The sequence below is a fragment of the Musca autumnalis genome, unplaced genomic scaffold, assembly GCF_047663935.1.
Source record: "Musca autumnalis isolate F117 unplaced genomic scaffold, ASM4766393v1 scaffold_1, whole genome shotgun sequence".
Lineage (NCBI taxonomy): Eukaryota > Metazoa > Arthropoda > Insecta > Diptera > Muscidae > Musca > Musca autumnalis.
Window position 1 is genome coordinate 147,594,313 of NW_027411644.1, and position 12,760 is coordinate 147,607,072.

Consider the following 12,760-nt stretch of genomic DNA (forward strand, 5'->3'; position numbering starts at 1 on the left):
ATTGTAATTTGAAGACATCAAACGATGTAGATCCGTCGAATTCCGGAGGCTTGAATTTCAGAGTGTTATCAATAACTCGCACTGGTCCTCCTTTGATTTCCAGTTCAGACATTTTCTTTTCCAGATTCACAATCTTCTCGTCGTGGGCCAGAAATTGCCTATCCAATTTCTTTAAATGGTTTTCCATAACCTTGAATCGCTTTCCAATAACTTGCGTAATATTATCGAGTCTTTCGCTGATTTTCGCCTCTAATTCTTCCAATTTTTCGTCGAATTCCTCTGTCAGACATTTGAAGCTTTCATTTATTGCAATAGATTCCTCTTCCATTCTCTTATTAAATTCCTTCGCCAACGTTACTGCAATAACTTTTGCAACCTCCGTATAACTCGGAACCGCGTCTGAAGTTTCATCTCTAATATCAAACTCATATTCGTCGATGTTCATTCCACGGCGCTCGAACTCTTCCAACAAGCGTTTTTGTAGTTCGGCCTTGTTGCCAGTAGAACACAACTCCAACTTACTTAGCTCCTTCTTCAAATCTTCCTTTCGTAGATCCTTGAACTTCATTGTAGGATGATCGTAATCTCGCTTCCTGACACCAATTGTTACGGAATTAGGTTTAACTAATCTCCGTGTAGACGTTGTTTTATTCCCCGATACGATTTGTACCAAATAAAACAGGGTTCGTTTTAGATTACGTTTCTACAATGCTTTATTTACTTTATTACACTTATTCAGAACCGACTATAATTACTAAGCACACAGCAAGTCTCTGGTTAGCACGCAGCTACTCTTTTACCGATCTGTTCAGTTCAACGCTTAAAACACAACTCACTCAATGTTGCCATTCGTAACTCTATTTATACCCAAAATCTCCTTGGTCTAGAAATATCTAGAAATATGGCAACAACTCGAATCTGTGTAACGAACACACAGACTCACATTCGCACTAAGCGAACATCCATACTCACATACATACAAGCACAGTAATGACGTAACTACAACAACAAAGAACTACACGAAATACAAGTAGTAGGAACTAAACCAGGTATCGGCACCAATACAAATGCATTGTTTGCGGCCTCACGCATACGACTCTCTCTCGCTCTCTCCACAAACAGCGTGTGCGTTAATGCATTGCTAAAATTAAAAATCATTGAAACAACCGACAACAGAACCTTCTTCTTTGACTTCTGAACGAAGACTGAGAGGTGGTTGTTCTGTTGTTATTCTCATCAAGGGCACGTGTGCCCCTTTTTGCCGGACATTGAACTAAACGATAATTACATTATTGTTGCAAAACAAAACAAACAAAAGAACATTAACAAAAGGTAATGTAACGACTAGAATGATGAAGAGAGTTCTACATGGTAGTTGTTGTTGCTTAAATAAAGTAACTGCGTAAAAAAAACTTTACGTTACAATTCAAATTTTTAAATTAACGGAAATTAAACTAAACTAACTTAAACCTATCAGTTACATTCGTAACAATATGTTATTTTACATATGTGTTGTCACTTTGCGTATACATTTTGTATATAAAAAGTGACAACCCATATGTAAAATACATATCTTTGCACGATATGTATTTTACATATGGGTTGTCACTTTTTATATACAAAATGTATACGCAAAGTGACAACACATATGTACCCATAATCGAGTAAGGTATTTTACATTACAAATTTTGAGAAAACGAACACATACATTGTAAAAATCTGCAAATCGGATGGCAGCAATCACCATGTTAAACGCATTTTACACTTGCACTTAAAACAGGTGTTTTGAGAGTTTACGTCATTTATTTGACAGATATTGTATGCATGTTTTATAAAACATAAGCCCTGTTCCTTTACGTGCAAGAATCTTCAAGTTTTACAACTTTTTACTCGAAAAGCGTTCCTTTACTTCAGACACCATACAATTCATATGGAAGTAGATTACAACTTTTGCTACTTTTGCCAGTTTTACCATTTTCAAAAGTAAAGGAACAGACTAATAATAAATGTAAAATGCGTTTTAGATTCCCAGCAAAAAAATTTGTGGAGTTATGATTTCACTACATCCTTCGGTGCCGTCCACACGGACTTATGAAAAATGCACTCCGTTGGATACATTTTATAAGCACTTGCTTTAGAGATCCCAACAAAACAAAAACAGTTGGTTGATCCCTACCCGCCGCTGCCGACATCATTTCTTCAAAAGAGAAACAAGAGTATATATAGTTCGAAGAAATTGTTATAAAATAAAAAAATACAAACTAAAGTTGCGAACATTTTTGCGGTAATTTACAAGACGGAAATTTTTAATGGAGTGGAGTTGGAGTACATGTCAAATGCTGAACTAGTGATGGGAATGCAACATAAAAAACCTTTAAGGCCGCGGCACATACGGTCAGTTGGGCGTCGCGTTACAACAACCACATGTAAACTTTAAGAACAAACTTGGCTTCTCTTACACATTTTCACGTGGCTGTTGTTTTGAACGCGCAACGCGTCGCTCAACGGACCGTATGTATTTGACCCTTTAGGGCGATGAAGCAAAATCAGATGCGTTTGGATTAAAGGGAGAACGGAGGAAGTGAGCTCAAATGTGATTGAATTTAATGGAAACTTTTTTAATTTGTGTTTATATAATAAAGTTCTTTGTACTCTTGTTTTACACAAAAAATAAAAGCATTTTTTTATTCTGGGATCTTTAGACTGATTAAAATGCAATCCGAAGAATGGCTTTAAATTCAATCCAAAGCACTGCGTCAAAAGCTGTGATTTCGATCGAAAATGGAGTGCATCGTAGCTACGCGCTCTCTTGTAAAATTCATAGAAAAAGAAGTACTCCAACGGCACTTGTACTGTACACTTGTAGTGATTAAACTGCAATCCGCGGATGCAAACTTTTTGCTGGGTACATACGGTCCGTTGAGTGTCGCCTTACAACAACCACATGAAAACTTCAAGAACAAACTTGGCATCACTTACACATTTTTCATGTAGTTGTTGTTTTCAACGCGTCACACAACGGACCGCATGTATTTGAGCCATTATACCCCGGTTACACTTAACCGGATTAACCCAGTGGGTTTGGGTTTCAAATGTCAATTCCATAGCGGAAACGTCAAATAAATCCTCATGAAGTGTGTTAACCCGGCAAAAAACTCTAATGTAACCGTACTTTTATTTATAAATATTTGCAAGAACGCATATTTTTTGATTAAAAATATATAAGAAACTATGTTATTCCATTATCCGGGAAAATCGACTACCTATTGGCTCCGGTACCGAGGTTCTACTGGACATGTATTTTTTTTTTTTTAACGCACACGCAATTATTTATGTAATGCCCTTTCATACCATTTGGATTTCTTAACACTTTTCCTCGTTGGTCTCTTCTTTGGATGGGCAGCACTCAACTCTCGTTTCCCTTTTGACGTGCCCTTCTTATAGGTAGCACTTTTCTCTTTTTTATCTTCATGAGCGTCGCGTCTTGATAGTTCAAATTGCAGCGAGGAAGTTATGGCCCCGGCACATACGGTCCGTTGTGCGTTGCGTCACGCGTTGAAAACAACAACCACATGAAAAATGTGTAAGTGATGCCAAGTTTGTCCTTGAGTTTTTCATGTGGTTGTTGTAACGCAACGCTCTACGCGCCGTATGTGCCGCTGCCTTAACGGCGCATGCAAAGAAGGAAGAAAGAAAGCGCCAATAACTTCAAACTAAAATTATAAATAGTCTGTGTGCGACTGGTTAATTGTGAAAATAATGGAATCCAAGTTACAAAAACCATCAGGTTTAAAAAGGCCAGCGCCAGTTTTCAAACCCATCTTGCCCACGGACAGGATAAAGACTGCATCTTTCACGGGAAGTTTTGGAAACAAATCTCATTTATTCACCGGGAGTTCGCAATCTCTGAATACGTGCCAACAGCAACTACCTCGAGATATAACCAATTTTCAAAACTATGAAAATTTATCTAGAAGAGGTAATGAATCGGGTGTAATATTGTGACACAAATCTGATAAGTTTTATTGTTTACTTTTAGAACGTGCGGCATCTCCCGAAGCTGCGGCTTCGAATTTTGGAGCACCTCGTACTAAAATGAGACGTAGTCGTTCTGCGTGCGATATTCGAGATATGCGGCCACTGAAACGGACGGAGTCCACACTGGCTCCAATCCCAGCAAAAACTTCCCGAATGCATAATTCCACAGCAACATCAGCATTGGGATCTAATACAAATAAACCACCACGCATTGGTACTTCCACTACTGCAGCAAGCAGTACCAGTTCAAAGAAACCAATAGCTGGCAATACCTCCAAAGTTAATGCAGGAAGCCGAGCAGCTGCAAATAACACGAGCACAAATTCATCGACCGCAGCGCCTAAAACAACAAACAAGCGAATTCCTGCATATGACTTTAAGGCACGGTACAATGACCTTTTAGAGAAGCACAAAATCCTTAAAGAGAAACTAGAAGAAAAAATAGAGCAACTGAACGGCCTTGAAAATCTGCCAGAGGTATTGGAGGACACGGAAAAACAGTTAATAAACACTAAAGAGGAGCTTAAAAACACACACACCATGAATGAGTGCTTGCTAAGGGAGAAGAAGATGCTGCAAGAAAAATGTAATTCCACTATGGAAAATTTAAGTAAAACAACCGAAGAGCTGGAAGTTATAACAAAAGCATATGAAGTAAGTACTGCATTAGTTCTAAATTTTTCATAAGAATATACAATAAATACCTTTTTGATTAGGACATTAAACATGAACATTCCGCATTAACTGCCGAAGTAAATGAACTACGTGAGAGGACATCGATATTGGCCGATAACAACGCCTCTCTTATGAACGAAATTGCAATATGTAAAGAACAATTATTCCGTTCAAATATGGAAAGAAAAGAACTTCACAACACAGTTTTGGATTTACGTGGTAATATACGTGTATTTTGTCGTGTCCGTCCACCACTAGATTGTGAAAGAGATAAGATACTGTGCAATTTGAGTTATTTAGACGAGGCAACTGTTGAAATAGCCAGTTTTGAGCCAACAGCGAAGGGTAAACCAAATGCCCATACATTTACTTTTGACCAGGTATTTCATCCATCGTCTGGACAAGAGTCAATATTCGAAATGGTGTCACCACTTATTCAGTCTGCTTTAGACGGATACAACATCTGTATTTTTGCCTATGGGCAAACGGGCAGTGGCAAAACGTACACGATGGATGGTGTAACATCGAATCCTGGAGTTATACCAAGGACTGTAGACTTGTTATTTGATTCTATCAAGAACTATCGTAACTTAGGCTGGGATTATGAAATAAAGGTAACGTTTTTGGAAATTTACAACGAAGTTCTCTACGATCTATTAAGCAATGAACAAAAAGATATGGAAATTCGAATGGTAAAGAATAGCAAGAATGACATCTACGTCTCAAATATAACACAGGAGACAGTGGAAAGCGCGGGACGTCTACGGGAACTGATGCAAATTGCAAAGATGAATCGTGCAACGGCAGCCACTGTTGGCAATGAACGATCATCACGATCGCACGCAGTAACAAAAATTGAACTAATTGGCACACATGCAGAAAAGCAAGAAATCTCGATTGGTTCGATTAACCTCGTTGATTTGGCTGGTTCGGAATCTCCCAAGACAAGTACACGTATGAACGAAACAAAGAACATAAATAGATCACTCTCAGAACTGACAAATGTGATTTTGGCCCTATTGCAGAAACAAGATCACATACCTTACCGGAACTCAAAACTCACCCACTTGTTAATGCCTTCCTTGGGGGGCAACTCAAAAACACTGATGTTCATCAATATTGCTCCGCTTCAAGACTGTTTCGTGGAATCTCTTAAATCATTGCGGTTTGCCGCCACGGTTAATCAATGTAAAATGGCCAAGGCTAAACGTAATCGAATTCTTAACACTTCCCTTGCAAACACAAGCGGTATTAGTAATTAGTAAAAAATACTTTTGGAAGAGGTTAGATACCTTTTATTGTTTAATTCTTCTTACAAACAAATATGATTTTATGTTTTCGTAGATTCGATTTTATTAAAAATAATATTTGTATACTAGCCATTAAGCAGTAGTTAGTATTGAAAGGGCTTTATCACTTACATATACCAAATTTAAAAAAAGGGGGATGTCCTGAAACAGACTGCTGTAATGTCCCAGTCTGCTGAATAATTTCATGTTGTTGCTGGATAAATGTCTACAATGTTCTATGAAAATTATACGAATGACTTTTATCATAAAAAATCTTAAACATACAGAGTTCGCACTGCTAATTTGTTTTTTTTTTATAACTTATTTATATTTGTTAATTTGTCAATAGAATTTCTTCTTCAAATCTTTTTTTATATATTTTTTATTTACAATAATAAAATAAAATTAACTAGTTGCTCTATATTTTATGGAATTTTCACTTTTACAAATGTTTAAATCCGTAATCGAAATATTAGACGTGCATATACTACTACAGGCTTCTAAATTGTGGAGTCATTGTGTAGAGGCCTTTAAGTAGCCCAGCAAAATGTTCGATGGTATTCAAGCATGTGTGCAAGTGATGTGGAATGCCATTTTTAGGATCTTCACTCGGAAAAAATTTTCATTTTTTTCTATATAGCCGGCCTTCGGCCGGGGATTTAAGACTTTCTGCTATGGACAGGAGCCAATATAGGGAACGGGAGCAACATTTTCTTTTAAATTAAAAATTTTCTCTAAGTAGCCGACATTTAACAAGGGAATTTTCGGAACTTCGGAGGCCCATATCTCGGGAAGTTTGGACTTCCGAAAAAAATGTTATATATATTTGTGATCAGGGTAACGAGACCTACCTGTGGAAAGAATTAGGTCCCGATCCGAGCTTAATGCTTAAACTCATCTTAAGCCATCATTTCTTTTCATTTAAGGATAAAATAGAAATTAATATACATATTTTGACAATAACTTATAGTACGTTTATATATAACCGGATTTAACAAACCCACTGGGTTTCAAATGTCAATTCCTTTACGTGTACGTCAAGTAAATCCTCACTAAGAAGGTTAACCCTCCAAAAGGCTATAATATAAAAATGGCCTTAAATGTTGTCTGTCAAACTAAAATCTTTAAAGTTCTGTTAATTTTATTTAAGTTAATTATTTTCTTCTTCATTTAAAAATGTTTTCGGATTATACAATTTCTATACTTCAGAGCACTTCGAACAGTTGTAGAGCTTTTCCCAACCACCGTCTACATATCCATTTAGAAAATTAATCAGCCCTATTCTGAACGCATGGGAGTTAGGAATTTTTTCCCATTCCCACATTTTCGTATTCTGAATAAAATTTTGTGGGAGTTTTTTCCCATTTCCCATCTCCCTCATTCTGAATGAAGTTCAAATTGGGAATTTGTTCCCATGGCCATGGGAAAAAAGTATACATTCTCTATCTTGAATTGTGGGAGAATTTTGTGTCTTTTTGTGGGAAAAATTTCTCCAGCAAACAGTGTGGGAGTTTGAAAAAAAGTTTCAAGAAATTTCATATTTTTATGAAATTTCATATTTTAAGACATCAACGGCATGTGTTTGCTTAATAAAAACTACGGATTTTGCATATTCTTATATTATGGAAAATTATATACTACGACAATTGTTGTAAGTTTTAGCATCTTAGATCCATTAAATATCCAAAGAAACAAAGAGGGTGGGGTTGGGAAAGTAATAATAAATGGATTTTTAAATATAAAAATGTAATAAAGAAAGGGGGATGGTTTTATTTGGTGATGGTTAGAAAACTGCCAAAGAAGTAGTTACGCTTATGGGTTGCGCCGTCCCAGCCAATTCAAATTTTTGATGATTGTTGGTTCCATGTTTGAGTAGAAGGTTAAGCTTGGAGGAAAGCATACTCCTGTTAATATATATCGCTTTCGAGTTAACATCGGGCAGCGACATAAAATATGCTCAATAGTCTCCGTTTCCTCCTCATCTTCACAGAGCCTGCAATAATCCACGCCATCGTCCTGCCATTTGCCGATAAAAGCTCGGATGTTGCAATGACCGGTAATGACCCCCGTCAATACCCTGATTTCAGATTTGTTCAAATTTAAGAGTGAAGTTGTTCTGTTTGTTGATAGAGTCGGCCAAATGGCCCTTGACACGTTGCACCTTGATTCATTATGCCATAGTTCCTTGGCTCGTTCTTCAAAGGACGTCTCCACTCTCCGAAAAAGGTGACATATGTGTGGTTTGATAGGACCTTCGCGATGGACCAAACATGTCTGCAACCACCACTGTTTTAAAATTTTTGTTGAATGAGGTATCGTACGTAGAGGTCCCAAATACATATATGTTTGAAGGGGATAGTTTTGCTTTTGAAGAACTAAAGGAAGACGATGATAGCAAAATTGACTGTCAAAGTGATATTGATGAAGATAGTGTCACACTGTGCTTTACAGCTAAAGACGTCTCTTTATGGAAAAAAAACGTCCCTTAACATTCAGTCAAACATGTATTCGATTTACAGGACGCTAATGACCAATAAAAAAACTGAAATTATGTCAAAAGCAAATACATTCAAATGTTTCCTTAGATGGGCCCTTATTGTACGCAACCCAAATAAAAAAATCAATGATACAAACGTATACAACAAACAAGAACAAAATTGAAGAAAATGGGGAATATATGTGGAAGAATGTAACCGCAGAGGAAATGTATTCTTTTGTCGGAATACTTATAATGATTGGGGCAAACCATTCCAATAAAGACAACGTAAAAGATGTATGGTCTTCAAAATCTTACCCTCTATATCGGCCAACTATGGGTATAAACAGATTCTGGTCAATATTGCGGTTCATAAGGTTTGACAAAGCTAATACCCAAAACCAAAGAATTATTGCAGATATAAGAGACATATGGGACATGCTGAGTAAACATTTGTTTTTGCATTACAATTATAGTGAAAATCTCACAATTATTGTTTAGAGAAAACCAGGAAAGAAAATACTAAAACCAGGGAATTATGTGATTTGTGTGGAAAAGCTGTTTGCAGTAAAAATTCAAAAAAACTACGACAGACTTCCTTTGTACAAACACTTATGGCCTGTTTCACTAAGACGATTCGAATTCAAATTCGATCGAACAACTACCAAACTTATATCTTTTAAAAAATATATCATGGATTTTTGTTTTCAATAAAACAACAATTTATTGAAATAACAGGAGTTTGATAGTAATTCGAACGAATTTGAATTCGAATCGTCTTAGTGAAACAGGCCATTAATTTTTTATGTATTCTATACCTTTTTCCTAGAAACTAAAACAATAAAATAAATATTTGACCACGCATAAAAATTTAATCCGCTGTTTTACTACTATTCAATCAAAAACAGTATTTAGAATGTTGTGAAGAATAGCAGGTTAGAATTCTTGTTGTGAGTATCTAATTTTTAATCATTCGATATTAGAATACAGAATAATAAGCTGCTTTTACTACTTTCCAATCAAAAACAACATTTGTAAGTACTATTGGAGGGTAGAGGGTTATAACTGTTGTTTTGAGAAGTTTACTATAATTCAAAACAGTATCGATTGCTGATATTTTTGGCCCACCACGAAGGTACTATGGTGCGTAAGGCCACAAAAAATGATAAAAAAAAAAAAATGGGAAAACATCTTAATTTATTTTCACTTTAAGTTTCATATAAATATTAATGCCCATTCCAAAGATATAAACAAAATAATTGGCAAGTTTTTGAAGAAATAAAATTCCAAGTGCTTTTTTCAGCATTTTTTCTTCACATATGCATATATTTAAATTTAAAATTATAGTTGGCATCCTTACAGACCAATCTGCAGAAAACCCCGCATTAATATCTATTTTTTTTATTGATTAGATACAATTATTAATTAGATACAAATGTACTAAAAAATGTAGGGGGCTATAACATATCTATAAATCGGAAATATATATAGTTTCTATAGGGTAAGTGCACCAATAGTCGGTACTTTAAGAGTTTGCCTAACTTCAATCCTTCGCCATTCCGAGACAATTTGGCCAATTGCAATGAAATAAAGCTTATTTGATTCGAAATTTAGTTTACTTTCCGATGACATAAAGAAATGTTGAATTATTTCTTTTAAAACTCGTGAAATTAGCAAATTTGTTAGATTAGTGCTTTTTTGCTAGTAGTCGGCATCACATGTTCCAATAGTCGGCACCTTGTATTTTAGTATATAAATGTTCTTTTTTATTATTTTGAATAACAAAAAACATACTTTTACACAAATAATAAATATTTTAACCGATATTGCTTTTAAAAAGTAAATAAAATAAAGATTTTGTTAACATTTGGAATTCATTTAAAATTGTTCGTTTTAGATTTGTTTTTAACATAAACTAAATTACTTGAAATGTCAGTAGCATCTACAGTATTAGTTCATATTCCAAATAATTGTGCATCATAAAAGTTGGAAATTGTAAATATATTGCTTAAATAAATTAGTTGGTGCTATAGTCGGCAACTATTACCCAATTACCTGCATGACACAAATGTACGCACTTCAAAACATGCCTAAAATCACTAAAAATGCATTATTTTAATCAAACTATTTTTATTAATTAGACTTTAAAGTATTTATTTAAAAATTTTCTACAATGTTGAGCTAAAAATTACGGACAAATCGGGTGTTTTTCACCCCATGCCGACATCTGGCAAACTTTACATTTGTTGTCCCTAAAGTCGGCATCGGCAACAACAATTTTGTAAAAGTTTTTTTTTTTTTTAATTTTAATATAATTACAGACATTATTATGTTGACGTCTCCACTAATTTTTTCTTAAGAGACATGCATTTTCGGTTGTGGTGAAAAACGCTCACTAACAATATAATAAATGGTCTTAGCTCAATGAAATTTCACACATATTTAGCTGAGAGTATTGTTGAAGCCTTTTTGATATTATTTTAATATTTTTTTACAGTAATTTTGAGTTATTTAAACTTAAATACGAAAGATGCCGACTACTGGTACATGCCGGAGATAGGAGCACTTACCCTACGTGATCCTGAGTAGAAACACCTCCTCTTCATTTGCTTCAAGTTTCATGTAAATATCTCTATTATTAAAGATTTGACAGCAATTTTATTTTCAAAAAGGTACATTTGTACCCGGTTATTGACCGTAGGGTTAATAAGAAAGGTTAACTAAAGTTTTGTGTCAATCATGGTGTAATAATACCCTGTAGGGACTGTGGCCGATTTAAAGCTGACATAAAGCTAGCTTTTTTTTAAACATAAGTGGCATTTTATCGATTATTTTCCCTTATGCCAACTGGCTAATTTTACAAGGCGATGAGAGCCTGAGTAGTCAGTATTGTCCAACGCCAGATAACTTTTCGACTGATAATAAACTAACTTTTTTTGCCTATTTGTAGTCAGTTTAAAACATAATGTGAAAAAAAAAACAATTTTTGTTTCTGTGTGCTTTTTATTTTTGACTTTTCATATTCTCTCTCTCCCTCTCTTTTTTATTAGAGAGAAGAAGAGGCAAATTTGTATATTTCCTTTGCGTTCCTTTTTAATTCCAGAATAATATGAGTAATATGTACGAATATGTTCAGTCCATCAACACTGTATTCTATAATTACTTACTTACTTAGCTGGCCCATTACAGAACATTTGTTCTATAGGCCGAACTAAGAAGAGATCTCCATTCCTCTCTATTTGTTGCTTTGCACTCTGGAATACCGCGCCTTTTCATCTCATCATCCACTTGTTTGCGCCATCTATTCCTTGGCCTGCCAATTCTGCGTGCACCGCCATGTGGCATGTATTCATACGCCTTTTTAGCGGGTTCATCATCGCTCATTCTTATGATATGGCCTAGCCAACGCAATCGATGCATCTCGATACGTTTAACTATATTGATGTCGTTGTATAGCAGATACAGCTCGTGGTTCATGCGACGTCGATATTCACCGTCTACGCAGATTGGTCCGTAGATCTTTCGAAGAATTTTTCTCTCAAACACACCAAGCACTGCCATGTCTGCTTGCGCAAGTACCCAGGCTTCGGAGCCATACATCAGCACGGGTAGTATCAGTGTTTTGTAGAGCGTTATTTTTGTTTGACGAGATGTGGCTTTGTTTTTAAACTGCTTACTTAAACCAAAGTAGCATCTGTTGGCCAATACAATTCTTCTTTTTATTTCACAACTGATGTCGTTTGTTGTGTTTACGGAGGTGCCGAGGTAGACGAAGTCTTTAACTACCTCAATATTATAGGAACCAACTTCCACAGTCGGTCCGAGCTCAATGGACGCATTGCGCGTCGACACCATCAACTTGGTCTTCTCACCGTTTACCGCCAGACCCACTTTAGCAGATTCTCCTTCGACCTTTATAAAGGTATCAGTTACTTCTTTTACTGATCGGCCCATGATGTCTATATCATCAGCATAAGCAAGTAACATGTGACTATTGGGGTAGATTGTGCCACTTCTTTTGACGTTTGCCTCTCGTAGAACCTTTTCTAGCAGGATGTTGAAGAGGTCACACGAAAGGCTGTCTCCTTGTCTGAAACCTCTGTTGGTACCAAACTCTTCGGAGAGGTTCTTTCCTATTTTAACTGAGGACCTCGTGTCAGTTAAAGTCATTTTACAAAGCCGGATGAGCTTTGCGGGAATACCAAATTCAGACATGGCTTGGAATACCTTTGAACGCAGCGGGCTGTCGAAGGCTGCTTTATAATCGACAAAAAGGTGGTAG

General features: G+C 35.9%; 1 protein-coding gene across 1 annotated transcript; it reads left to right on the forward strand.

The window, feature by feature from the left end:
* The first annotated feature begins 3,481 nt into the window (after positions 1-3,481).
* ncd (non-claret disjunctional) lies at positions 3,482-6,425 on the forward strand. Its single transcript, XM_073957942.1, has 3 exons — positions 3,482-3,979; positions 4,040-4,692; positions 4,755-6,425. Exons 1-3 carry the CDS (start codon positions 3,760-3,762, stop codon positions 5,973-5,975), a joined length of 2,094 nt encoding a protein of 697 aa, XP_073814043.1. The 5' UTR covers positions 3,482-3,759; the 3' UTR covers positions 5,976-6,425.
* Positions 6,426-12,760: the final 6,335 nt, after the last annotated feature.

Excerpts from the sequence above, each read along its gene's own strand:
- ncd (XM_073957942.1), top strand. The coding sequence starts at position 3,760 with ATGGAATCCAAGTTACAAAAACCATCAGGTTTAAAAAGGCCAGCGCCA. Across the intron at positions 3,980-4,039 it reads TGAAAATTTATCTAGAAGAG|AACGTGCGGCATCTCCCGAA; the intron begins GTAATGAATCGG and ends GTTTACTTTTAG. Across the intron at positions 4,693-4,754 it reads TTATAACAAAAGCATATGAA|GACATTAAACATGAACATTC; the intron begins GTAAGTACTGCA and ends CTTTTTGATTAG.